A 27,955-nucleotide genomic window follows, 5' to 3' on the forward strand; every position below is an offset into this window, starting at 1 on the left:
TGTGACATGCTTTAAGAGTACTGTATAGTAAAGCTCTCAAAGCACTTGTTGGGGATTTCAACCAAACATTACTACTGCCTCCATGTGGCTATTATAGGTTGTTTGGAATTTCCCACTGCATAAAACCAATGAGCTCTACTCATGGGAACAAAAAGCTAACATTACTTCAGAAGCTTTGCTGGATCTACATTTTTGTTGGTTACTTGCCGAGTTTGTTTTCCTGAGACACACCCTTGGTCTTGGAACAAACATTAAAGAGAGCGAGAGAGAAATGAAGAAACATGTGGCGCCCACACCCAAACCCACAGACACAAATTCAACCAGCTCAATGTACAATAAACCTTTAATAAATAGTTTGTCATTAGTTTCCCATATTTACATAATATCCACCATTTACTCATGTTGCCATATTCAGTTCTTGGCTAATTTTAGGCACACAGAGAGGGGCTCAGGCCACAAACCACATTGTACTAAAAATAGGAGTGGCTAGCAGGTTAAGTCTTGAGAAATATTTAATTGCACCATACAACCAAACAGACCTATAAGTGGCCATCTCCTTGAGCAATACATATATACATTTTCTGAATGTACAGGTGATTTTGTACATTTACAGTCATCTGCTTGGGAACCTGTGTGTGCACACAGGGCTGGTGCAGAATCTTACCAATTTGTTTATCTGAATGCATGGGTTTGCTTATGTGTTGGTCCAATATATGCGTAAATACAAAAAGACTGAGAACATAAGTCAAAGTCAATGTTGGCCTCATTATCTAATGTCAATCCCTCCAAAATGATAAAAATGCTATGGCAGGCATTGTGTGGTTTATAGCATTGTATGTTTCCTACATATGTCAGCATGTACAGCTTGAAACATTCAATGATACCCGTTATGAAAAGGAAAACATCATGAAATTGTAACACACTGAAATGCCGGTGTAAATTACTGGAAACAAAAGATTGGAAATTTGATAATCCCCCCAAAATAGCCACAATGTTGAAAATAATCCTACAAATGAATGGAAGTTAAAAAGCAATTTAAAAAAAAAAGAAAAAAGAAAAGAAATAAATGTGTTCAAACTTCAAAGTAATTAAGACAGGAGAAACTGACCAAAGAAACACAAATAAATCCAAAGCAGCTTCACAAGCACCAACACTCACAAAAACAAATGTATGAAAAAGCAAACCAAAATAAAATTTGGCACAAAATAATGAGTGAAAAATACATTGCAGTTTAGATAGACATTATACAGCATGAAACCCACTATTAGCTAATTCACGCCAGGGTGTGATTTGGTTATTTCAATGCACTTGAGGCATTTACAAAAAAATCAATCACTCAAAATTACAACAGCAAAAATATTCCGGTAGCTACAGTATTTTAAAATGTTCTGCCATCACGGATTGACATTGCGTCAGAAATGTCAAGCTGACCAATAGTAATCACTTACAAGGGAGCCTAAATGTCAAGGGATTCAGGGAAATCCATTTTTACTGTCGGCCCAAATACCATGTGCAGCGTTTGCTTTAATCATACCACATCACGTTTATTACCGTTTAGATTTTGTACTGAAGCAGCACACGATATCGAATGATATTTTTTTTTCCAAAGACACTGTATTCAAAGTCAGTGCCAAAATTGATAAACTATAGCTTAAGGGTTTTCCAGAAACTTTAACAAGAAACAAAAACTACAGTATGATTCTGCCAGCCTTTGTTTAAACTTAGAAATGTCATAAAAAACTGACTAATATGAAGGGGGAAATTGAATCAAATGTATGTTGATGCTCCGATGGGAGCAATAGCAAAGGATTACATGGCCCACTCAGACCTCAGTCTTCATACAGGTTGCATAATATCAATATATATATATATCAATATCAATATATATATCAATCAATATATATTTGAAGTCACTTCAAGGCAACATTTGTTTTTCGAATACAAATTTGAATCACAACTAGCCTTCAGTCTGAACAGAGGAAAATATACAACCCAAACTGTACTGCTAACCTTAAGAATGGCAGGTAAACATTGAAAACGGTCGCGGCTAATAAAGTGGTCTCCCTCTCTCTCTCTCTCTCTCTGGCACACTTCTCGGTCCGTTGGAAGTGCGTTATGTCTAAATCTGTGGTCTTTAGAATTGTTCAAGTAGACTAAAGTCCCTCCATTAAAAAAGAAAAGGAGGTCTTTGTTTCAGAATTGGCTCAACTAAACCAATTCTAGATATAGAAGAGCCTCTCCAACACGGACTTGAGGAGGCCGTTCTTGTAGGCATACAGTTGTTTTTCCCCCTCCGTTGGTACGCTGCAAGCGAAGACCTGCGGTTCCCCTTCTCGAACACTTAAGCCTAATTTATACTCGTGGCATGTCGCTTGAAAAGCAGGTTATTCAAGCGAGTGCCGGTGCAACACGACAGAGTATAAGTGAGGCTTCATACAAAGCCTTAGTCACAACGACAAGCATCACAACAGAAGTTAGCTTGAGGAATGGACCATTAGACACATGCTCGACTGTTGGCTACACTCTCGTTGGACAAACAAGGACATGATCGTCACTTAACGGGCTACGGAGGAGTAAGAAGACTCACACAGGGATTTTAGTAACAATTATGATAACATCACCCACACACACTCTAGCAAGTCACTTTTATCGGTGTGCTTCATTGTTGTTGTGTGTTTCTGCACAGGAGCCGAGAAGCTGTTTAATGCTCCACCCTGTTGCCGCCTCATAGAAACGGAGGGTGAGAGTCCAGCACAGTCAAAGTAACTCCTCTCTCACACACTCTCCCTCTCTCTCACACACAAACACACACACACACACACACACACACACACACACACACACACACACCCTTCCCACAGCAGTCCCAAATAAACTCATCAAACTAGCCCCCTCCTCCCCAAAGGGCCATTACAAAGTTTTCACACCACCCTGCTTTAAAATTGGGCTGCACAAGGAAAAGACATGTTGTGCTGTGGACATCTCACATCCACACAGGGGCCACGTGGTGTGCCTGAGGCATGAGTGTGCATATGTGGTATTATGTGTGCATCTGTCCAATGCTCTGAGGTGTGTGTGAGGTGAGTGGGTGGCCCGCCCCCCCACCGAGGCTGGGGTTATACACTGCTGTCCTCCAGTAGTGGCTCCTTGCCTTCGGCCCCGCTGCCTTGAGGACTGTGGGAGTGGGTCTGTGCTCCGTTACTGTGCTTCTTGTAGGCTCCAGGCCGCGCGCCGGGCCCCGTGTGCTCTGGGATGAACAGGGCCACCAGCAGGGACAGCAGCACTGAGCACGCTCCGAACAGAAAGGGGGGGCCGGGAATGATGGAACTCTGGAAGTGGATGAAAAGTTCATAGTGGTGTCATGGTAGTACTGTATGTCTATTCGGTTCAGTCAGAGTACAGTAAAGGGTTTCTGGAAGAATGCAACTTTACTTGATGTGTGCATTATAATGAAAAGACAATCATTCCCCAAAATGTCACTTGCATTTTATGTGCAACATAATTTCTTGTTGCTTAGTGTAGTCACTAATAGAGTGCGCGCGTGATGAATGATTACTGAATCTAATGAAAGAGAACTACGCATACAATATCAGCACCAGTTCTATAAATGAATCGGTGAAGAATCATAGTTTTCTCGGTGCTCACCTCGTCGGTGGGGTTGGCCATGTTGGCTTTGCCACCTTTTTCGGAGCCGTCCGTGTCAGTCAGCTCGACATGGAACAGGTAGAAGACGAAGCCGTACAGCGCCGGACCCAAGCCGTTACACAGCCCCCGGATCCCTGTTATCATGCCCTGAACCACACCTGCAGAGAGAAGATATGAGACATGCAAACAACCTTGTCAGATCACATGTGCTGCTGGATATAAAAGGGACATTTCACCCTTTTTGCTAAAAAAAATGTTAATGATGTTTAGAAGATTTAGAACACTTTCCTGGGGGTCTTTGTGTGTAATTTGTGGTTTTAGATATTTTAGATTTTAGCAGTGAGCCTAGTGTCTCTGATATCATGGACACTGGGCTCACTTACTTCCTGGACTACAATTCCCACAATGCTTTGGTGATGATCCATGCTGGGACTTACTTATCCACTTGCTGTTAAAACGTTAATATAAAAGGTAAAATGCAATGACGTGAGACGTCACGCCAATTTGTGCCATATCTATGATTTGTCATGTACAACTTCCTGGTCTTAACTGCGCATGTTTCTTTCCTTCCAGGGAGCAACATGGGAGTCTCAGTCCACCGTACGGTCTTCGCTTCCCGTCCTTTTGAAATAGTCCTTGATGTAGTCCAGGAAGTAAGTGAGCCCAGTGTCCATGACATCAGAGACTGATTTAGGCTCACTGCTAAAATCTAAAACCACACATTACACACACAAAGACTGTTTGATTTTAGTTCAGGTTAAAAACACCACATTAAATGAGGCTTTATAGAGAATGAGATTGGCGAGTGTGATGGTACTACTGATGGGTGAGTGTGTCTACAGGGTACCCACACATTATTTCCAATTACATTTCAAAACCTTTCCAGGATATGTAACCCAATTTCAAAACTTTTCCAGGAAATGACCGTGGAAACCCTGTGTCTAAGGCTCTAGTCAGACACCGAACAGGTTTGTCTTTTCAACCCAGGGCTGAGAAACCTGAGATACACGTGGCTGAGGAGCTCACCCTGCTGGTCTGGGTCAGCATTGCGGGACACGATGGCGCTGATGGCTGGGAAGGTGATGCTGGACATGGCCGCTACTGATCCGGCCGCCCATATCATCCTGTACAAACAATACTCAGTCAGAACATACAGTAAGAGCTTTGCATACAGATGTACAACAATAGCAGCATGCTTACTGAGGTAATGAGGTTATTGGTGTTTTTCCATATCAAGCACCATAAAGAAACAGGTCTCAAAATAACACAGTCACAGAAGCTCAATGTAGGCTTCTATCCTGATTATTGAACAAGTCCGAACAGAACTCCAATATCATGGTTCACAATTCACATCTATGGAACTTATCTAGTTAAGAGCTGCTTTCTCTCAAGTGAAAACACCTGTTGACTGACTAACACCTGCCACTGACAAAGGCTGACAAATGAACGCTTCCTGAGACATGATACTGAAACTAAGTTTGAATTGGGCAGCTGGGTTGATTTCTTCCCGCAGGCTATAGCTGATGTTTTACCAAAGAATGTTATGACATTTTAAGGCATTTCATTCAAAACTAACTGATTGCAATTGTCCCCAAGAAAATTACATTGCAACATTATCATTGTAACACTGTAGTTGATAATTGTTTTCATATACTTTACATTTGTCATTGGCAGTGCTTTTCATTTGGATTTTCTGCCCTCTGGTGGTTAGTTAGGGCAGTACATTAACAATTTGATGAGGTATTGAGGGCGAGAGAGAGGTTGTGTGTGTTCTAGTGATCTACCGATATGGTCTTTAGGCTGATTACCGATTAGTAGAGACTGTGGAGATCAAAAGAGCCCGATAGCCGATATTATGAGCAAACATATACTGTAGCAGCATATGCAACATGGTACTGTATGAACTGCAGGCTGTGTTTACAGTAGGGCTGACCCCAAAAAAATTCAAAGCTTTGTTTGAACATTTAAAAAAGAAAAATAATCTGGGAAAATACTTTATTTTTTCAATATTTATCAAAATAGGTGATCTACAAGCCCACAATGCATTGCAGCATAACATGTTGAGATCTGCTCAAACTCGCCAAAGCCATGTGACCTTGTTGTTTTTACTCCACCACTGACATTTGCCACTTTCAAGATCACTGGCGCCACCATTGTAACCACTGGCCACTGTTTTGCATGTAGAATTTGTATTTTATAGCAATAAAAGGCAATATGTCTCAAAACACTGGCTTACTGGCGCACGCACGCACACGCACGCACGCACGCACGCACGCACGCACGCACGCACACGCACACACACACACACACACACACACACACACACACACACACACACACACACACACACACACACACACACACACACGCACACACACACACACATTTTTCAATGAGAGTGGCTGTTGCACCATGTTTGCGATTATTATATTTTTGCACCAATACAGATATTAATACAAATTATGAATATCGAAACCGATAATCGTCCGTTGCCGATAATCGGTCGGTCCCTTGTGCGCGTTTAAAGTTCTCTTAAAAAGAAGTGGAGGATGATTTCAGTGCTGGAGCCAGTAATTGTTTCCAAATTATATTCTTATACTGTTGTGTTGTGTTTGTATTGTTGTTGTGTCTCCTGAGCTCACATCAAAGAAATTCCAATCAATGTCTCATTGAAATGGCAATGTTGAATCTTCAATGTATCAAAAGTAGAATGTTCAAAGAATTTGGATATATTATTCTGCTAAGGCATGTAATTAGCAAAAGAAAAACATGTTTTAGGATGTTATTAGAGAAAGTAAAAGATGAGTGTAAATTTTTCTTCGTTTTAGCTATTTTTTACAGGGGGGCGGGGGCATTCGAACATTTACTATAGTCCTACTAGACCCCAGGAAATTACATCTGACCACAAAAGATCACAGGATCTAAAACTGACATGTTGAGCCTACAATATTGTATGGCAGCCCCCTATAGTACCCCCCTTCACATTCAGTAGATCCTGTGATCTTTTGTGGCCAGATGTAATTTCCTGGGGTCTAGTAGGACTATAGTATAGGACTATAGTCCTACAAGAGAGGACTAATAAACAGGAGGCTGTTGATTTTTATATAGCCTATATTAATGTGTACAGTTATGCACTTGCTGACACGCTGATTTGTGACTTCCAATTATCGTTCCAATAAAGTGGATTCAGTTCTAAAAGGAGCCGGCTAAACAGAATGTATGTACAATTGTACATCACTTTTTCAGTGGAGATTGGATTTGCAACATCACTTATTATTCTTGATACCACATAATGTAATATACCGGTAATTATTTTTAAAGGAGAAATAAGTAACTATTAAGCAACGTATTAATCTTCCTGAATAACTTGCCCAACACCGCCTGTGAGACACCACTGGATGAATACATTTTCACTTGAGCTATATTTCTGTGTATCAAATAAATGGTTGCACTCACTCAGTCAACGCTAAATAAATCTCTGTAAATGCAGCACAATCTCCTCAATATATATTGTACTTACAAGGGTGTAAGTAACAATCCAATTCCAAACGATACAGGGAACGTTTCAATACACAGGTTTATCCAGTGGCATAAATCCATTGTTGTGAGAAGTGTTACTGGAAATGCAGAATATTTCAAGTACTGAGGGCAATTGTGCAGCAGTGACTGACCATTAATGAATGTAGAGGAAGGTGTGTGTATATGTAAGAATAAGAAGCAGTGTTTGTTACTGACCAGGGCTGGGAGCCAAACCCATACCAGGCCAGCTGAAGGATCTGGAAGCCAAGGCCAAGTAGGATAGTGTTCTTATTCCCTATGGAACGCATCAAGATCCCCAGAACAACCGTCTGAAAGAACACAACACAATTTCCATGGTTACCACTTGGGTTTTCTTCAAATAGTGAGAAGCCAATGCAGAGGGAAATCACTGTTCACAGGCGCTAGAAGCAATGTGTTAATGCACATTCCCTGGCAGCATTGAGAGCAAACTAACTATATGCCGTAAAAAAAAAAAAGAGAGATTCTGCATGCATAATCGTTAAAAACGCACATTCTCCTATGGCTGAAAAAAGTACAAGATGGGGTAATGTTAATGATGTTATATTGATGACGTGGGTCTTGCCCACGTGAAGTTCAGCAGGGTGATGGATGTGAGATTATGAAATCACAAAATTTGATTTCAAAATGTGAGTCACAAAATGTTAGATGAGTGGTCTCTCGAGCCACTGGCGCCAGACTGTTGACTCACACAAACTTAAAATGCTTCCTGGCTTTAGAGACCAGAAACAGTGGGATGAACAGACATACAGTACAGACAGATGAGACGAACACTCTTCTAGACAACTCACCCCTTAGCTTAGCACCACGCTATTACAATGTCACAAGAACAATGGTGGCTTCTTAACGGTGAGCAATCTAGATAGAAGAAGGTTCTCTCTGTCCGTCTATGACTGGACCTAATCTTGGATCTCATAATATATTTATTTAAGAATTGTTTAGTTACAACTAAAATATAGGCTACTACGCATCTACAGTAAATAGTCAATGATTTACATTTCACACGCTGGCTATTGGACATAAAATGTTAACTCCATAAATATTTCTTTGAGGGGATTTATGGCAAAACAATTACAGCTCCAAGCAGTCAAGAATGATGCATGGTTTCAGCATATACCGTAATTTCCGGACTATAAGCCGCTACTTTTCCCCCATGCTTTAAACCCTGCGGCCTATACAACGGTGCGGCTAATCTATGGATTTATACAGCTAACGGCCACTAGGGGACCTCCTAAATCTATCTCTATGGCCTCTATGCGGCTTACTAGTCCAGTGCGGCTTGTATATGCACACATTTGGTTTTTTCCCTAAGTTTAGCTGGTGCGGCTTATATTCAGGTGCGGCTTATAGTCCGGAAATTACGGTAATAAGTACTTGGAAGTTGAGCCACGCTATAATATCCCTTTTTGCTGACACTTCAGAAGCACAGGATTAATTATTATGACATAATGAACAGACTAGGAATTGTTCCTCTGTAGCTCTTACTACAGAGGAAATATTTGTGTCCCCGTGCAAATGCAGCTTCAGCTTTACCCATGGTGATGGCTGCTTAGTCACTCCTATAGAATGCTCGTGGACAGTGACACCTCAACACATTATTATATCTGCGGCTGGGAATAGAGGGTATGCGTGTGACATCATCATCACACCCGGACGTTATATGCGTAGAGTGGCAAAAAACTACTTTCTGGCCTGACCGGCCCATACATCCAAACAGAAAAGTCATTTCTGACTGCATTAAACCATGTTAAACGACATTAAACTCACTTTGCTATTCACTCCATGCATGCGCATACCCTCTATTGAACCTGGGACCTTCCGTTTGCTATGCGGCCTTTGTGGCAGCCCTTCTATGCAAGGAAAGAGGGGTTGAGTGGGCTGATAATTATATCGTTTAGCCCTAGCACACGCTCTCCTGTGAGTGTATAGGGTGTGTGATGGGGTGGTGTCACGTACATGATGGAAAACACTACTATACGGTAATGTGTGCAAAGCCATTGTGTGGTATATTTTTCTGACATTTGGTCTCAGCAGTCTACAGAACACATTGCTGGTGAGAGGCAAAGGAAGTGGTCTGTTCTCATACCTGTGCCACTATGGAGAGCAGTCCCACCACTGCGATAAATGCAGCCACCGTCTCCGATGTGAAGTGTATGACCTGAAGGTGAGAGAAACCACATTCAGGTTAGGCCACCTTGCAACAGAAACAGGCACATATCTCAAGCAGAATATAATCTCCCATAATGCAAGCACATTCCTAAAAACACGAGAGGTGTGTCATTGGTGTCGTTTGAGTGTTTGTAGCCCTCTGCTTTCTTACAACATCCTTGAAGAAAAACAAAAAAACATGTTGTATCCAGGTCAAGTACACTCACCCCCTCCCTTTATCTGCTTTCATACGGTAGTAGGGCAAAGGTGTTGTGAAGCGAGTTTATTCATGACAACAAATGAGGAGCGAGGGATAGACAACAAAGTACTTGGGATAAAGAGAGCAGGTGGGCGTGGTAGGAAATGCTATATCCCCAATGCTCCATAAGTGACAATTCTACAAAATTATGCAGCAGGGAATTATGTGGCTGTGCGTTTGTGTGTCAGACCTGTCCAACTAGTTTTGACATAGTTACACATGGAAAAGGCCGTGTTTACTCAAATGCAACAACCCTTAACATCCAGGCAGTTTGGAGTGAAGAGTATGTCAGTTTATTCTGAGGCAGCCACCTCCCTCTAGACGACAGAAACCGGGGATTAGCATCTGAAGCAGGTTATTTTCCGGACGCTGCAGTTTGAAATGCATTTGGCTTTTTCCTGCTGTGAAAATGTGTATTATTCTTTTTTTGCTGATCCACCCATTTAAATTGTTCTACTTATTCACGTTCTGAAATACAAGACCTGCTGATCCAATCTCGTAATAGCACGGGTACGGGGGAAAAGTGTGTGGTCGGCAACTTTTCGTGCCTGGTGGTGTACAGAAATCTGTTTTTTTCCAGCAGCTATTTCGGCAAAGATGGCAGAGCCCAGGGCCTATCACGTCAAGCTATACACCTATGAATCCCTCGTGATTATTATTCTTAGAAATTCAGCACAGCATCCAGAAACATAAGAATCGTTCTGGTATTGTAGTAGCAGCAGGTATGGCATGTGGTGACTGAAAACACGTATTGTTGCTGTTGACAAACAATCCATTCGGTATACAGTCAACAGCAAAATGGGTCTTTCCGAAAGAGATAAATACAGCGATAGCCAAGTATGGAGCCACAAACAAACATATAGAAACGGTCTTAACACAACCCAAGTAAAAAATAAATAAAACAGTAGATGAGATATGAAGGCAGGCCACACAACAAAAACAGCGTCTGACTCAAGAGGTTGGCCTTTATTGTCAACCGCAGTGATGGAGGGTGAAGAGACTACGTGTGGGCGGCAAGGAGGAAGGCAACGTTACCTGTCTGAGATAGAGGAAGAAGCTGGAGTACTGGCCTGCCTCTGGGAGGTAGGAGAGGAACACTGTGATACAGATGAGGAGCACAGTAGAGTCCTGGCCCACCTTACGCAGAGACTGAAACACAAACAAACCGACACAGGACAGACACGACTTAAGCCACTGGTTGATGTCTTTCAGTGTGAAACAGCATTAATTACTTTGGCATGCTAAAGTAGCGCAAATGTAAAAGAGGCCATTATTGATTGCCTCACAAAGAAACGTCATGAAATCGCTCCAGCTAGACAGAGTATCCTAGAGATATTAGATGATGGTGCTGTGCAATTTGGTAATGGCACAAACAACACTGGCCTCACATATATTTAACTATATGGAGCCAAATATACTTTAAAGTAAAAGTAGTAAAAGTAATTAAAAGCGACAACTACATCATAAAGTCTACATTTGACACACTGTCAAATTAAGTGGTTTGCATAAGTGGTTTGCATAGCCATCATTCTTTTATATCAAGACATTTTCTGTACATGTCCTGTCCTCTGCAAGTGATTTTCATAAATAAGTGATTTGCATATAAATTACATTATAACATGGGTCATCAATGTTTAATTTATACCAAGACATTCTAGTACATTCCTGCCCGTGGCAAGTGATTTTCAGATTTTCAAATGTATTGTAGAAGAGCTGCTCACAGCGAAGGGGTCAGCCTGCTCCCAGGAGATGGGCGCTCCCCAGGAGGCTGGCCTCATCTTCTCGGGGAGTGACTCCGGCACAGCGACCAGGATGAAGCAGATGTCCAGCAGGGCGATGATTGTGGCCAGGATCACCACCAGGGTGTCGCCGTACGTTGCCGACAGGTAGGCGCCGATGGCTGGGCTGGTCACCAGACTAGCCGCGAAGGTAGCAGACACCTGGATGCCCGGGACAAACAAAAACAAACAATGGAAATGTTCTGTCAAACATTCAGCTGGAGACAATGGTAGCCATATCTCTGATGGCAGCTTGTTCTTACCAGACCATACGCTGTGCTCCTCTCATGCTCCTGCGTGATGTCTGCCACGTAGGCAAAGATCACAGAGAAGGTGACGGCGAAGACACCGGACATGGAGATGACTGCAAAGTACCACCTGGAGGACAAAAGGAAAGTCAGATATCACGACAGTAACACTGCTAGCAAAATGTGACCTAATCAGAGTAGCGATACAGGATCTTGTACAAACAGCCCTAGCTGCAGTATAGTATGACTACTGTGCTTTTATAGCAACTGCTAATTGAATTCTCTCTCTTCTTAAATCAGGGGTATTCAATTAAATTAGCCAATTTTAAAAATGAAAAGATATTGAGGCCGGGGGCCAAAGGACTATCAACAAAACCTTTACAAAATGTGAAAAACCAGTACAGTTTACACCCCATATTTTGCAATAAATCTATGATCTGAATTAATATTTTTGCATGAATCAAAAAACCTATACCAGACAATAGTGTTTGGATTACTCATCAAGGATTACATTTACCGACATTTGGTCAAATATTATGGAATCTAGACAGCTGCTTCAAGCCAGTGCACAAAAGTAGGTCAAATCACTTCAATTGCACGTGTGTCACTCCTCCAGCACACGTCGCAACTGAACACCTCCGGACCACTTCCGTTCAACCACAAAATGACAGTTGAACGGAGCAATGGATGGATGTAACCACAGTTGACTTTGCATTCTCCATGTTCTCACAGACCTCAAACGCTGGGTGATTTCTTAAAAAGGCCGATTTACAGAACGGGTGGGCACTGGGCAGTACGATATACAGTAACCTGGTTTATAGAGGTGTTTATATTGGATGTGATTTCTCACAACCTTTTTAGTACCCACAAACCTTGCTTTTATTATTTTATTTTCACTGACAGGCTGTAGCTTACACTGTGAATTGGCACGCAGCAGCTGCAGGTGACCAGCAGCACTGCGCAAATTAGTGTGACCGGCCCCTCAAATCACCCTTGTTAAAACTTCATTGGCATGTATTTGCTTAAATGTCTTGTTAAAAACCATGTTCAATGACAGAAATATGGGTGCAGCATATCATACTATAATTCTAACAATGTCTGAATGTCAGAAACACCGCCTTATCTCCACATTGCCTGCACCAATCGCTCCCGCTTCACACAGGCATTGACCATACTAATATGGAGGTCTTAACGAAGCCATTTTTTCAATAAGATTAATAATGAATTTATTAGTGAATAAAAACCCGTTTATTTGTCCGTGGTCTATCTCCGACCGAGCCACACTATTAGCACACATCTCTCCATGCCAAAAAAAATCTGCACGCTCCCAGAATCCGGCTAGGCTACATTTTACTGACAGATTTACTGTACAGATATTGTACAGTAAATATTTACTGTACAGATATTGTTTTTACATCACCCATTTATATGAAATAATAATCCAACCGCACCCAGGGCGCAGTACACGTTCCACTTCAAATCATATTTATCCAACTGATTATTCATCTTAAAGGATAACCTCTCCAAAGCAGCCACAATACCAAGCTATCAATGGTATACTTATGATTGTACTGCAGCATTTTCTTGCAAAAGAAACTACAGTAGCCTACTAATTAGCCTACTTTTGTGCCCAACCTAACTTCCCAAGACCATCTGTAAACAATTCCCCGTTCCCCCCTATCAGTAATGTGATCTATTACAACACATTACCCACACTGAACATCATTTGCTGTTCATATATTCAGAACGGGTAAGGACTAGTAATATAAAAACAAACCATCCTTTTTTTTAATAAACACATTGGAATTATATAATTGTCCTTCAGGGTCCACAAGAAAGGTCCTGCGTGCCTTGATAACTATGCCTAGAGCCTAGGCATGTAACGATATATCGTATATCGCGATATATATATATATATATCGATTTATTAAAATAAAATAAAATAAAAAATAAAAAAACTTAAAACAAAAGGGGGGGGGGGGGGGGGGCTAGTGTGTGATAAGAAATGTCAGCTGTAATCATATTCCATCATATTCACATGATTTTGGAGAGAAATGAGACAGTAGAGGCCTGGAGAGGGGAGCTGTATATGTGTGTGACTGTGCCCAGGTGATGGTCGTTATTGATGCTCATTAATACATCAAGGAAGGCAATTATCTTTGCAATGTAGTTCAATAAAAATTGTGAAAAAAGCTTTGGGGGGAAGATAAATCATTGTGTCTGGAAAATCATTGTGTTGAAAAATCGTATCGTGAACCTCATATCGTGATACGTATCGTATCGTGAGTTGAGTGTATCGTTACATGCCTACTAGAGCCATATGAAATCCGTGTTAACGGAATCACGGACGGAATCGCGGAAATGACCAATGACCAATAAAAATGGAATTGGAATAAAACGCAGAATATTGCGGAATTGGCCCTAATCTGGGCTGAAATTCAATTTTCGGGAGAAAATGGAACATTCAGTGGTCAGGTTTGTTCAGAAATCAAGTGAAGACGGAGGAGCGAGCTTTTTAGCCACACGCGGGAACGTGCACATACGCAGTAAGCATGTCGTTGTTGTTTACGTTGTCTGTTGCTGTGTTGTGCCGTCACGGTGTGCGGCATGTGAGCGGGCTAGCCAATAAGGTCTCTGTGTTGCGGGTGGAGAATTGTGTAGGTTAGTGTGTGTGGTGTAGCCGCAATGGGTGGTTAGAACATGAGGGGGATGGTGCACAGCAATCGGTGACCCCTACATTAAGCTGTGTCCTTCCCAACATGTTGGCAGGGCTAGTTGTGTGTTTTGGGGTAAATGTATTAAATGTGGGTATTACACGCCAAGTTTGCGCGGCATGCCTGGCGTGCACATTGGTGGGGATCGGAGGGTGTGTTTTCATGAGGTCCCGGAAGGCTGGCCGTGGGCCGTGGTGTGTGATCCTGGCGGCCGAAGTGTGCTGCATTGTTGCTAAACGTGAGCTAATGTGACACGCAGGTGTGCTTAGTGCTTAGTTAGTCAACATTCTCAAACACAAATCCTGAGTGTTATCTTATAGGTCTGAGAGAGTAAAAATGGTCAGCAGTGACTCAACTAGTCAGGTGTGTGTGTGTGTGTGTGTGTGTGTGTGTGTGTGTGTGTGACTGTGTGTTTGTTTTCAATTAATCGATAATGGCAATAATTGTATCGTATGCCTTGCCAATAATAGTATCATATCGTACCATGGTGATATGGCAGGAAATGCTGTGTGTGACGTGGCTTTAAAACAAAGTTTTACAGTTACAGTTACAATAATATATGAATACATCTTTTGCATTTATCCATCAAAACATGTTTTTTTCCCTTGCCGTTTGTTTAAATGTTATCCACTAAGTTTATCAAATTGGTTTGGAAACTTTAAAATGTCTGACACTATATTTGTCAAACAAAACATTGGCAATCGGTGATCTAGGGCCCCCAGCTTATTTCCATTTCCGGTAAAAGAAAATTGCATAAAAAGCAAAATACAGAATTCAGAAATATTAAAATGGAAAAAACAGAATTTGGGAAAAAATTAAACGGATTTCATATGGCTCTAACTATGCCTTAAATGTTCCTTGAGTGAAGGAGTTATGTTCTAGAGATGATAGAACCACAGAAAAGGACCACACTGAACCCAACCATAGATGAGCTTAATCCCTCCCGTGTGTGACTTTAGTTGAGTGCAGCTGATGTGGTGAATGGTGTTTTGTGTGTGTGTGTGTGTGTGTGTGTGGGGGGGGGGGGGGGGCTCACCATGGGCTGATCTTCATCAGTGGGATGGGTGCACATGTGAAGAACACTGTTAGCAGCAGGAAGGACTTGCGTCCCCATACATCTGACAATGCTCCAATCAGAGGAGCACTGAGAAATGATAATAGGCCCTGAGGGAGGGAGAGAGAGAGAGAGAGAGAGACAGGATGAGCGCCACAAAGTGTTTTAGAGGGAAACAATTATAGTCACATGGAAAGAGTGGGAGAGAGAATACGGAATGTGTGTGAGAGACAAAGAGAAGACCATGGAGAAAGGGAGCTAAACCGAATTTATACTTTGTCACGTGATGGTTACGCTCACAGAAAATAACAATGCTAACAAGCTAACAATGTGATGCACTGATGTGTCGTTAGCTTCAGTTCTTCAAAATGAAGAAGTGGACAGAGCACTGTAAATAGATAACTTGAGAGTTAATTAACTACATACGGAATGTATAGTTTCACCGGGCTGTAAACCTTAGGCTAACTTATGTCGACTCACTGAGAAATGGTTTCCACACCCTAGCTAAATTACAGTTGTGAAACTCAGGGAAAACAAAACTAACTGAGGAGAGGAGGAAGTCACACCACAAGATCTACTGAGTTCCAAGTTCACAACCATCCAACATAGGAGACCACATGGGTTGTGTGTTACAGCGTTATCGCTTACCTTGACTCCGTGAATGAGCCCATTCATCAGGAATGTGTGCTGGGGGAACGTTTGGTGTAAAGTCTGGGGAACAAAAAAACACCAGTTAACGCCACATCATGAAGGCATTTGTGTCCTTACACAGGCCACAACACCTGTCCCACAATGACCTACAGCAGGATCATTTCACTCTGCAACGTTGATAAAGGCAGCCGGACGGCCACAGCCGGACAGCCTGCCAAGTCTGACCATAATGTACACAAATCTACCCGTGTTGCGGCAGAGATTAAATCTTACAGCAATTTTGCAAAACAATATATAAATATGGTTTACACACAACATATTTCAGAGAACTTACTTGCTGAGAACAGATCATATTACTGTATTGATACTATTCTGCAGTTCTCTATGTGGCTTTATATATTATTTTTTTTAAACACTAAAAAATCAAAAAAATTCTATTCTACACTATACGTGTAACCACGTTTTTTTTAATTGGTTCATTGGCAGGACTTGAGTGCGAAGGTCAATGTCAATGTTAAAATTTGAGGGTGCGAGTGGGTGAGGCTTCAGTCTTCATTCACTATCATGGTTACATTTTTATCTAATGATTCAATGGACTTTCTCCAAAACATGTAAATACCGTCACACTCAGGCACACATACAGACCTCTTAAAGACATACATATAGCCCACCCTTCCCCCTCAGTTGCCAGGCCACTGAGGCCATGTCATCAATTTGTTAAAGCAATGTCCAAAATCAATCACTGGTACTCGTTTATCCTCTCCGTGCCCTGTTCTGCTATAGATGGTTACAATGAATCCGTTTCTATATACCACATCTGCTGGAACTCTGCCCAGACAGTTATGCCACTTTACCAGGGGTGTGTCGTGGAGAGCACTGGGTCAGCAGCTCAATGAAGAACAACAACAATACACATTAAAATAGCATTGGAAGTTTGACGTGAAAGATATCCACCATCCTGTGGTCTTTTAGGATGTTGTCTGTTCAGTCTCTCTCTGTGACCTGCTCATTTCCCCCCCGATAGCTTCTATGAAAGCCATGGTGGAGAACATCCTTCACACTCATGACCTTTCATAATCACTCACAGGCAGCTGATTGCACTCAAGAGTGGAAAATTACCAACAGCAGCCAATGCGGATAAATGTTTGTCTTTCCCCATCAGCCACCGGGACAGATAAGCAACTTGTAAGGGGCACGGTGGCACAGTTGGTAGTGCTGTCGCCTCACAGCTAGAAGGTCCTGGGTTCGATTTCCGCTGGGGACACTGTGGGCACTGGCGGCGTGTTCCCTCCTCCGCGTCATCAGTGCCCATACCCGAGGCGGGGGTTGGCGATAGGGCCTTTCTGTGTGGAGTTTGCATGTTCTCCCTGTGTCCCCTAGGGTAGATACCCTCACAAAAACATGCCGTAATCCTGGTCTCTAAAACTACCTCCCCTGGCCAGCCGGGGCGCCTGATGGAGGGGAAAGGAACTGGTCGGAATAACGTGTCCCTTCCACTCGCTACGGCCGGCCGGGGAAATTCCCCTCTGTCAGGTGAAAAGAAGCAGCTTGGACTGCTCATGCATAGAAGGAGGCATGAGGTCAGTCCGCTGCCCCCCCAGGTTGGCAGAGGAAGTGTAGCGCCCAGGATTACATTAGATAATTGGCACTGGGTGAAAAGAAAACTGGGTTACAAAATCGTGGGATAAAATTTTAAGAATTAAAGATAAGCAACTTGTAGGCTGTTTAGTCTAAAATGTTGCTGTCCAGTCAAATGGAACAAATGAAAGGTTGGTTGTTTTAAAGTTCAGAACGCAGGACATTCATATGCATAAATCAATTTGCTGTTCAGTTCAAAGTCTGAGGTATGAGCGTGCAGAGATGTCATTGACACCGGTGTAGGAATATAAACCTCTTGCTCAATATCCCACCAAACACATTTGAACCACAAACAGGTGGTACGGCGGCTTTCATAACACTACACAGAGGAAATCCAGGCTGGATCATTGCAGCAGGCTCTGCATTGGTCCTTAGTCCTTACGCAGGACACTCATTTCAAATCACACTGGGTGAAGTGAAAAGTGTCAACAAATGCCCTAAAATCTAAATGTTAAACAATCTGGGTTGTTTTGGGTTTGTGCAATAAGCTGGCTAGTGACTCCTCTGTGTCGTGGGATTCTGATACCCACTGTTCAGATTGCGAATGTGGTAGGATATTGTGCTGGATACCAATGAAGTGTCCGACTTATTGGGAGCAGTGAAGCACTCCGGCGCTAGCCGCCTGTAGCCAGCCTTCATCTGCCTTTGCAATGCATTGCCCCAGGCAGATTAATTCTGGCCCCTCAATTGTGGGAGGACTTCACGACCGAAGTGGTGACGAGCCATTAGAGCCAACCAGATTCGTCTAGAACCAGGCTATAACCAACAAGGCCCAGGGCCCAGTATGCAAATATAGGGCGGGACATTGCAGAAAAAAACAGAGAGGGACGAGACTAATACACAAGGCTACTCTGTCGCTCTCCGATTAGCCGAAATGCAAATCCCGCCTTCGTCGCCCTTGGATTTAAAAAGGCAGCAAGCCTTAGCAATTAACACAAAACCACTGCACACATACACCACTACTAATTTATAAATAGGCTGCACAATGTGATGTGGCTCACAGATGTTAATTTGCTTATGATAAAGAGCTCCATCCAAAGTAACAGTGTTGGTATACTTGAGATTAACATTACATTTAGCCGATGGTGATGATATCAAGTGCAAAATGCATATGAAAATAAGCTTAAATTCTTAGATTGCCAAACCACAACCAACTGATATGGGATAGAAGCCTGACGGGCTTCATGCAATTCAAGAATGACAATGTAATAGCAGGCTCAAATCGTGCAGAGAGTGAACGAGAAGTGTCCGACTGTGATGTTTCTCCAACATGCTGAATCTACTGTACTTCTTTCCCCTGTCCTGTAATCTGTTGTTCCGTCTTTGGTGCCTGAATTTCCCCAATGTGATGAATAAAGGTCTTATCTTATGAAATAAAAATATTAAAGTAAGGTCTGCAAATTGGCAAAATAAGCTCCACTGTTAATTGATAGTTATACACTAGCCATTAACAGTGGCTAGTGTTATTTTTTTTAATTTCATTTCATGTATTGATGTTTGTCCCTTTACCTGGGCACTTGGATGTGAGTGCACTCCCCTTTCCCTTATCTTATATTATATTAGTAATACTAAGGGGAGAAAAACAGAAACCTATAAAGACACACATCTGTGTCAACCATTTGCTGTGAGGTGAGTGTGTTCAGTCGTTGCCTAGCATACATCTGTGCCGTGGTCTGACCAACAAACGACTGACCTCCCTCTTTCTCTCTACCCGATAAGCCTCTCAACAAAGAGCCAGTGGTCAGACAATGTGCCGTTTGATGCCCTTTCATATTTCTTAGTCCATTATTGTTGGGGAAAAGGACTGCCACTATACACACACGCACACATACAATAATTCACAAACAAAACACGTGTGTCATGCAGGCCCTATGCCATTTGATTAGCGATTCAATTATTCATGGAGGGTGGTGGGTCTTTTTCGTGTCAATGGAAAGTTTGGGAAATGCCACTTTGTGGGCAAGCTCACAGTAAAGAACAGGTGCCTGAATACAGAATAAATGCGATGTCACTCACTACTAGTAAACCACTGACGCCCAATTTTATACAATGTAGTATGGTGGAAAGAGCTAATCTACAAGCTAACGTTTCGCAACTTGACACACTTTGAACATGTAGATCTGCTATTTTCACTATTATTTGTAAACCTTCGGTCTATAATGACATTATAGGGGTAACAGGTGCCAGGAATTGTGTTTGTGTTTGACTTGGCTTACCGCGAGCATGGGGGTGGTGAGGAGACCCCACGCAAAGAACTCCAGGAAAATAACCACCACAGCATGGTAAACGCTGGGCTCACCGATTCCCTGAGGCTGAAGGGACAAGAGAAATAGAGTAGAGTAGAGAGAGAGAGAAGAAAGAGACACAAAGAGAATGGTTAGCTGAGAGGCTATGGAGATGACATTCGATCACATGGTGAACTAGAATCAATTTCACAAACAGCATGCATCTAATCACATTTACATTACAATAGCCACCCCAACATCATGGTCTGCTATCTAAATTAGAGACAAAGAAAATTAAGATACAAAGACTAAGGGCCGATTCATACTCCTATTTTACCGCTGTTTCGGCGCTGTATTGCCGAAATGATTTTGGCTCGTCAGAAATTCTCAGTAGCAACGAAGAGCCGACTTTAGGACGGTACCCGCTACCCCGAACCTCAAATGACGTCACACATTGTAGGCTCTACAGAGCCGAACCGATTTTTATTCGGCTCTAAAATAGGAGTATGAATCGGCCCTTAATCTCAGAACTTGTGTACTAGTGTGATGGATGTTTAGTGTTTTTATTAACTTATTCAGGTTGAATTGCAGTCAATGTTGCAGACCCAGCAAAAAAGTTTATATATTTTTATTTTTAAGATTGGTTTTTTGGGGCTTTGTATGCCTTTAATTGATAGGGAACAGTAGACAGGAAAGGGGGAGAGAGATGGGGATTGACTCGCGGCAAAGGCCGTCGGGCTCGGGAGTCGAACCCGCGGCACGCCGTCCAGCTGGTATGGTTTAGGTGCCCAGACGGTTAAGCTAACCGTCCGAGCCAAGTATTTCATTTTAATCTTAAGACAATGATCCAAACTGTGACCAATAATTTATTATAATTTAACTACAACTTCATATTAGTTCACACAAGTTCAGATAGCTAAATGCACTGAGTCTGACAGCCTATACACTGGCAGAAAATAATCACAATCACAATTCAAGCTGACATGTCACAAGAAAATAGGGTTATATTCAACAAGCCTTGTCGGGCTCAGCAACATGCTGTACTTGAACAGTATGCCAATCAAAAATGTACGTTATTGGGAAATACCCGTTTTAAAATAGTTAGGTTGTCTGGGCTTTGGTGTCTATAGATAGATACTGTACAACAGCTTAGTAACTATTCCACCTATATAGGCTTAAACCTATTATAATGACTACAACCCAATCAACCCTTTGCCAGCTTTCTGATTAGTCCCTGATTGACTAAACAGCAGGCTTTCCTCGCCTTGTTCTGCCCTGGTTCCGCCTCCTTTCTGTTGCTTATGTTGAGTTTGCTAAAAACTAGTAGAAAAATATCCTGTTTTTGGAGAGAGAGAAAAAAAACCTATGCTCAGACCATGCTGCACCCAAATTGTTCCTTTTCACTGAGAGTTTAAAGTTTAAAATAATAATTGAATAAATAAAACATCAATACAAGGCAACAGAAGAACACACGTTTATAAATCGTAGTGGAGACAGGATTTTTGTCAAAGCCAAGCAACAGCAACCAACCAATGGGTGTGACCACGGGTGGGACTTGAGAGGGTCAATTCGTTTTTCTCCCCATCTCACTTTAATTATGAACCCAGTGACCCAGTCCCCCAAGATAGATAGTCAATTCACTCACTTTTTTCTGCACAATAAAATCCATACAAGTCAATACAATCCATACAAATCTATAAAGGTAAGATGATCGATAGGATAGTGTGATTGGGGGTGACGAGCAAAGCCATGGCAGAAGCCAATGCAAGGTGAAAAACGGATTGAGTGTAAAATAGGCTTGTAAAATGGTTTGTCACTTCCCTATTTGGTGTGTTTCAAATGTATCAGTGTGTGAGTGTGACGGATGGGAAACAGCTACCAATGGAGTTCCCCATAGCAAATCACATTGGGCCTCCCTTATAGCAACACTGTGCTTCCAAGATGAACAAGGAAGAGGAAATAATCAATCCACAGGGGCCTCTCCATGATGCCTTTGTTTTGCTATGAAGATGGCTGCATTGTTATGGTAGCAAATCTAGCAATAAACATCATTGTGTCCTCCAGCAAAACCGGTGACTGAGAACACGGAAGTAGGCTGCTTATGATGACCCATCTGTTCTATAGAGAACCGAAGTCTGACGTCAACATTGCTAGAGGATGCTAAGTCCACGGGTTTGTGTACTTTTTTATTTGCTTTGTAATCCCCATAATGGGGATCTTAGATCGCCTCATATAAGAACTGTGTTTGAAAAATAAACAAATCATCCCACCGGTTTCACTCATATGGATATGAAGAATCAACTAACTGGGAGAAAACGATAATGTTACTGCTGCCGAATTAGTTACATTTTCGCTAGAAACAGACTGTATCAAATATGACAATATGTCAACGATAGACACCTGCCCGACAATATTGCAGAGACAGTTTGTTTATTTTTGGACCACAATTCTTATATGAGACAATTTTAAGATGACCCCATGTTCTTCTGCGAACCCCTTGGAACCAGGGGATGAGCGAGTGACGTCAGGACTTCTTCAGCGCTATATTCCTTTACATCTATAATTATGTCAGCGATTATGTCCCACGTGCGTGTTTTGGTTCCGTTACACAGTACCTGCTTCACCCATAGACTGTAAAAAATATGGACAAAGCGTTCCCCGGGTCTAACATGGACGTAAAATGAAGCCTGTTATTCCTGCACTGTAAGTCGCCATCTTTCTAGATCCGTTTGGGCCCAGCTGGCCATTGGCTGGCTCCGTTTGGGCCCAGCTGGCCATTGGCTGCCCAGACAACGAGGCGGGACTTCCCCCCTTCTTCTCCATTGGTTTTTTATTTTGACTCGAGTGGGTGGGGACTCCCGATCATAGACTGTAACGGTAGCCACACCCCTCAGAACATACGCGACTTTATGGTCATTTATTTTATAAATGGGACCATCATTTTCCAAAAATAATATTATGACATTAGAAATGAGACTTTAAACTAGTGACTGGAAGCAGAAAGTATTCATGACCATGTTTATTAAGGTAATACAGACTCACTAGGTGAAGTTGGGCCCAAATACATGGACTTCTATGGGGCTATGGTTTTTTTTGGGTCCAGTGACAGCGCCACAACAGGCCATTATATGAATTTTCAGGAGTTTCAGGCTTCACAAAATATCTGTCTGACTGCCCCCCTGGCTTCACCAAAGAAATACAGAACAATGAGGAACTCACCAACCAACATGTGTTGCAATTTCCTTTATAAAGAAATATTAATTGATTTGTTTTATGCTTGAGTATGCTAAATGAACTCAACTGCTGTCTGAAAATTACATTGGATAATCTAAAAAGCAGTGGGTGGATGGTATTAAAGGCTAAACTTAAGTCTCTCTGGCTCCCAAAACTGGAATCTACTATCTAGCAAGGATACTCTCTCAAACTGATATCTGGTAGCAGGGCTATCTCATTCAAACTAGTTTAGGTAGGACTGGTTTTGGCTGCCCTAACTCAGGGATTATATATGACCACGGGAAAGCAACAACACCAATGTTAAATAGAGGCCTTGTCTGAAATGATCACATCAGCAGGTGTTTACTGTTTAATTATATTTACAGGCACAAAGACTGTCATCAGTGTTTGTATTGCCACGTACAACACCTTTCGAGTCAGAAATTGGGCAATTTCCAGCGCCTGAATTCATAACATATTTGACATAACTTGACTACCAGCGCCTTACATAACTAGCACAATTGTGTTCATAGTAAACATGCTTCACCTCACCTGATAGACCTAACTGCTAACAATAGGCCTTCTATATATCCCCTAATCATTTCCTGAAGAATTGGAACTACTTTCCGATGTGATTTTGAGAGAACATCATGACGGATGCAATTCAATCTGAACACTAGACCAGCAAACCGAGGTAGAGCATTTGTTGATTTATTCAACGTTATTTACATGTCGTGTTGACTTGAAGGTTTCATCGCGTCCAACTTTTAAACTATTTCACTTACAAGCCACGAATGACAACTTTTACATACTAGGATAGTCAACGTGAGATGATCAATCTACTACTTACATAATGATTAGATATACTAGTTGTATGTGGACGCGGCGGCAGTCCTAATTTGCTAGATGGATAAAACAAAACATTTCAATAAACACATTTGAAGTGGTGTTGAACACCAACGGATAAGATAAAGGGAGTAGCAGTGCTTGTTAGTATCCAACGTTAGGTTATTTGCATTTTGTCCTCCAGGAAATTGTTTTTATGTTAATGTTAATATGAGCTCGCTAACGTTGCCTGGACTGAGCTGACGTGTAAACGGATAGGCCGCTAACGATGGCTACAGCCTAGGACGAGGACACAAAGGATACTCTGGTGACAAAAAGGAAGTGTGTTGAAACGAACACGACCACCTTAAAGACTACTAATCGTTGGGTGTATATTGAATATTGATCACCCTGCACTCTCTCTACATCGAGTGACCTGTGTATATAAATTGATTTATTTGATATCCTGACTTTCAATTGTACATACATTTTGTTTTGATTGCATTGTTCCACTTTTGCTATGGCAATGTACACGTCTGTTTTCTCATGCCAATAAAGCCATTTGAATTGAATTGTGCACTGTATGGTGTAATCCGTTAGTTACAACTTCTACTCTAACGATTTTTTTTAGAAAATAGCAGATATCAGCACAGCATCTACTACAAGGCAAGCTCACATGTCTCAGCTTGTAAATCTGCTATTTTCACTATCATCTGTTGAATTGCCCTTTCCTTCGGGCGAAAAGAGTTCATTTATAATTCAATCGTTAACGAATAACGAATGGGTCACGCCACTACGTATAAAGTGACTGACGGCTCACAATGCAACAGCCCCACGAATACTACTACTACTAATAATAAAAGGAGTAGGAAGCACTTCCGCTAGATGTGACAAGTGACAACAGTGACATCACTGTCGCAACCTGGGAATCTTTGTAGGCTAAAGCTAGCTTCTTTAGCTCCAGCTATGTGGTCACTGAACCACCCAGCTAACAAGTCAATACGATCCGTTCTGGAAAACAAACCGCGGGCAATGGGCAGACGTTCGGGAAAGAAAGCACGTCAGCTGTGTCAAACACAAAGCCAAACAACGGAGTGTACTGGCAATGCTAGCGAAGATAAATAAATATTTAACTCACACTGGCTCCATCTTTTATGATAATTTTCTTTGCAAGAAGAATGCTGCGGTTCAGCCTCTTCTTCTTCTTCTTCTCCCCCGTCATTGTTAACTTATGTCCATGCTTGGTGTCACAGAGGCATCGTTGTGTTCGCCCAGAATATGTTGTTGTTGTCTTCGGGTTGTGTGTGTGTCGCCACCTCGTTATTCAGGTCCAGCTAGCCTAGCAGCGAGCCGAGCTAGTACTACTAGCAATGATGATCACAGATCTACCCCCATCCATCCCACCCCACCTCACTCTGTGACCCATCTTCCTGAACAGCGTGTGCTAATCCCGCCCCTCCGGCAGCACATCGCTTCCTTACTGGTTAGACTGGGGTCCATTTGCTTTGCAGGTTGCAGATCCGGTCTGGGTCTAGAGCGGATATGGAAACGGTGTCTAAAGAAAGAGCAGTAGTAGTCTAACATGTTCGTTAGAGCCATAGGATGTTGCTTCATGTACCTGTACGTGCAAATGACCGGACACAGTTAGGTGGGATCTACACACACCGGATCAGAGCGGCAGTTGCAAATAGAGACCACGCAAGGTGGAAGTGCAGTGATTGGACGGTACGAGTAGGCGGAAGTAGAAACGGTGGGTGTGATTGGCATAGCACAATGTTTGTATTAGTGATGCCCTAATGTTATTGGTGGCCATCATCGCGGGTTCGGTGGAACAAAGAGGAAGCTCCTTGTATGGAGCACACAGTTGTGTTTACAGTAAATGCACAGTGTGTTCTGTTACCTTCTGCCTGCAAATGTAATGCAAATCTCATGGTATTGTAAAGTGGTCATGAATCATGACCACTTTACAATACCATGTGAAATTCTGTTATTCGTTTACATAAAGTTTATCATGACTCATGATAAACTTTATGTAAACGAATAACAGAATTTCACAGATATGATGTAGGAGTGAGTCTGACAACACCTGTATTGTTAAATTCTGAGACGATACAGCTATTGTTGGTCTGATTGAGGATGATGAGATAAGCTATCGAAGAACAGTGGACGAGTTTGCCGGTTGGTGCAGGAGTAACTTCCTTCAGCTGAATATCAAAAAAACTATAAAGGAGGTCATATTGGACCTTAGGACTGGTGCCCATGCACACCAGGAAATCGTCATTGGTGGGTATGGGGTAGTGATTGTGGAGGAATACAAGTACTTGGGTACAACGATTGATTCCAAGCTGACATGGAATTCCAACACTCATCCCATCTATAAGAAAGGTCAGCCGAGGATGTTATGGCACTTTTTCATCGATCCTTTGTGGAGAGTGAATTGACATTTTGTTTTGTTTCATGGTATGGCTCATTATCATTGGTTAATAAGAACAAACTCCATAAAATCGTCAACGTGTCCAGCGAAATAGCTGGGGTACGATTTGAAAGTATGACCTCAATGTATGAGACCCGGGCACTCAGGAAGGGGAAAGCTAGTATACTAGGGCCTTGGAATCCACATGAAAGAAATGCATTCTGAGAAGGAAGACATGGCAGTGTATCCCAAGCCGTGCATATCCACGGCTTCCCAAGCCATGCATGCCTATTCCAACTATAGGCTGAGGAAGAAATGCCACTTGAGAGTTTTCAAATCAGCCTCATGGTGGCGCTACAACAGGCCAAGTTGCGTCTCACACACACACACACACACACAGCCATTACCATCAGGGCGACGGTACATATGGTACCTTCCCTGCAGGCTAGGGCCTCAAGATCGTTTGTTCCCATAAGTATAGGACTTATGAACAAGCAGGCCCCGTCTCAGTTCCGTGCATAAAGTGTGATGTGATGCCTCTTGGAACTATGACTGGTTGCCTTCTGTTGGCATTGTTTCTTTATTGTCTATGTACTGTGTGATCTTTTTGTTTGCATATGTTTTATACATATCTCCTGATGACTGCTGTGCACAAAACAAATTTCCGAAAGAACAAATAAAGTATCTATCTATCGATATATCAGAAACGTATGGCAATAATGATAAGTCAGGGGAAATATTGATTGATTGATTGAAATATTTATTAACAGTTTGTAGAATTTACAGTACATTTTAAGCACAAACTCAATACAAAGACTGTCAACTGTGAGTGGACGACCCAATTAAGCATTACACTTGTTTACAACAGGGTCCACATTGTTCAATTCATCAAAACATTTAAAGACATACAAACATTTAGAGACATACAAATAGACATTTCTATGTAGCTAAATTCATCATATGGGAAGCAAAAAAGGGAAAAGATACAATATACAGTGAGGGAAAATGGGGTGGGGGGGTGGGGGGGATTCAGATTTTACAGAGGCCAGTTTCGAATTGCAGCCATCCGTAGGTGCCCTTTGAGAGCGGTTTTGAAGGAGTCAAGGGATTCACATGTCTTAATGACTGTTGGTAGGGCGTTCCACATTTTGGTGGCATAGGAGCGAAAATAATTTAGTCCCTTGTTTGTGCCGAATCTGGGTTGTACATGGTTTGTTATTCAATGAATGGCTTAGGGTTGACGACAGAGTACAGCATCTTGCAATGGGTCTGGTCCTCAAGAGTCTAAATATTTCCTTAATGTCAACGAAGTCCACACCCACAATAGGTCCGGATACTAACGTATAACTTTTTTCCCTTTTTTATTTTTAAACCTAAAATGAAACAACAGAACACAGGCCTGTTATTCTGAATGTCTGTAAACATTGGAAATCAGCACCTGTTTGGTCATGGTAAATCCGTGTAACGTTCGTTTAACTGTTTAATTGCGACAGTTTACTATGAAAACCTGCAAAACCTGTTAGTCCGTCCGTCAGTCACGCCTCGTGACACGTTCCATATATGGCCAATACAGAATTCATTCCATA

The 27,955-nt window shown here is 42.1% G+C and overlaps 1 protein-coding gene across 1 annotated transcript; it reads right to left on the reverse strand.

Annotated features, from left to right (window-relative positions):
* Window positions 1-325: 325 nt before the first annotated feature.
* mfsd14a2 (major facilitator superfamily domain containing 14A2) lies at window positions 326-25,349 on the reverse strand. Its single transcript, XM_083782383.1, has 12 exons — window positions 25,095-25,349; window positions 19,910-20,005; window positions 16,053-16,115; window positions 15,387-15,514; window positions 11,652-11,766; window positions 11,332-11,550; window positions 10,646-10,759; window positions 9,290-9,361; window positions 7,381-7,493; window positions 4,672-4,769; window positions 3,646-3,803; window positions 326-3,329 (listed from the first exon to the last, which is right to left on the reverse strand). Exons 1-12 carry the CDS (start codon window positions 25,176-25,178, stop codon window positions 3,117-3,119), a joined length of 1,473 nt encoding a protein of 490 aa, XP_083638509.1. The 5' UTR covers window positions 25,179-25,349; the 3' UTR covers window positions 326-3,116.
* Between the last annotated feature and the right edge of the window lie 2,606 nt (window positions 25,350-27,955).

The sequence above is a fragment of the Protomyctophum parallelum genome, assembly GCF_964188405.1.
Source record: "Protomyctophum parallelum genome assembly, chromosome: 14".
Classification (NCBI taxonomy): Eukaryota; Metazoa; Chordata; class Actinopteri; order Myctophiformes; family Myctophidae; genus Protomyctophum; species Protomyctophum parallelum.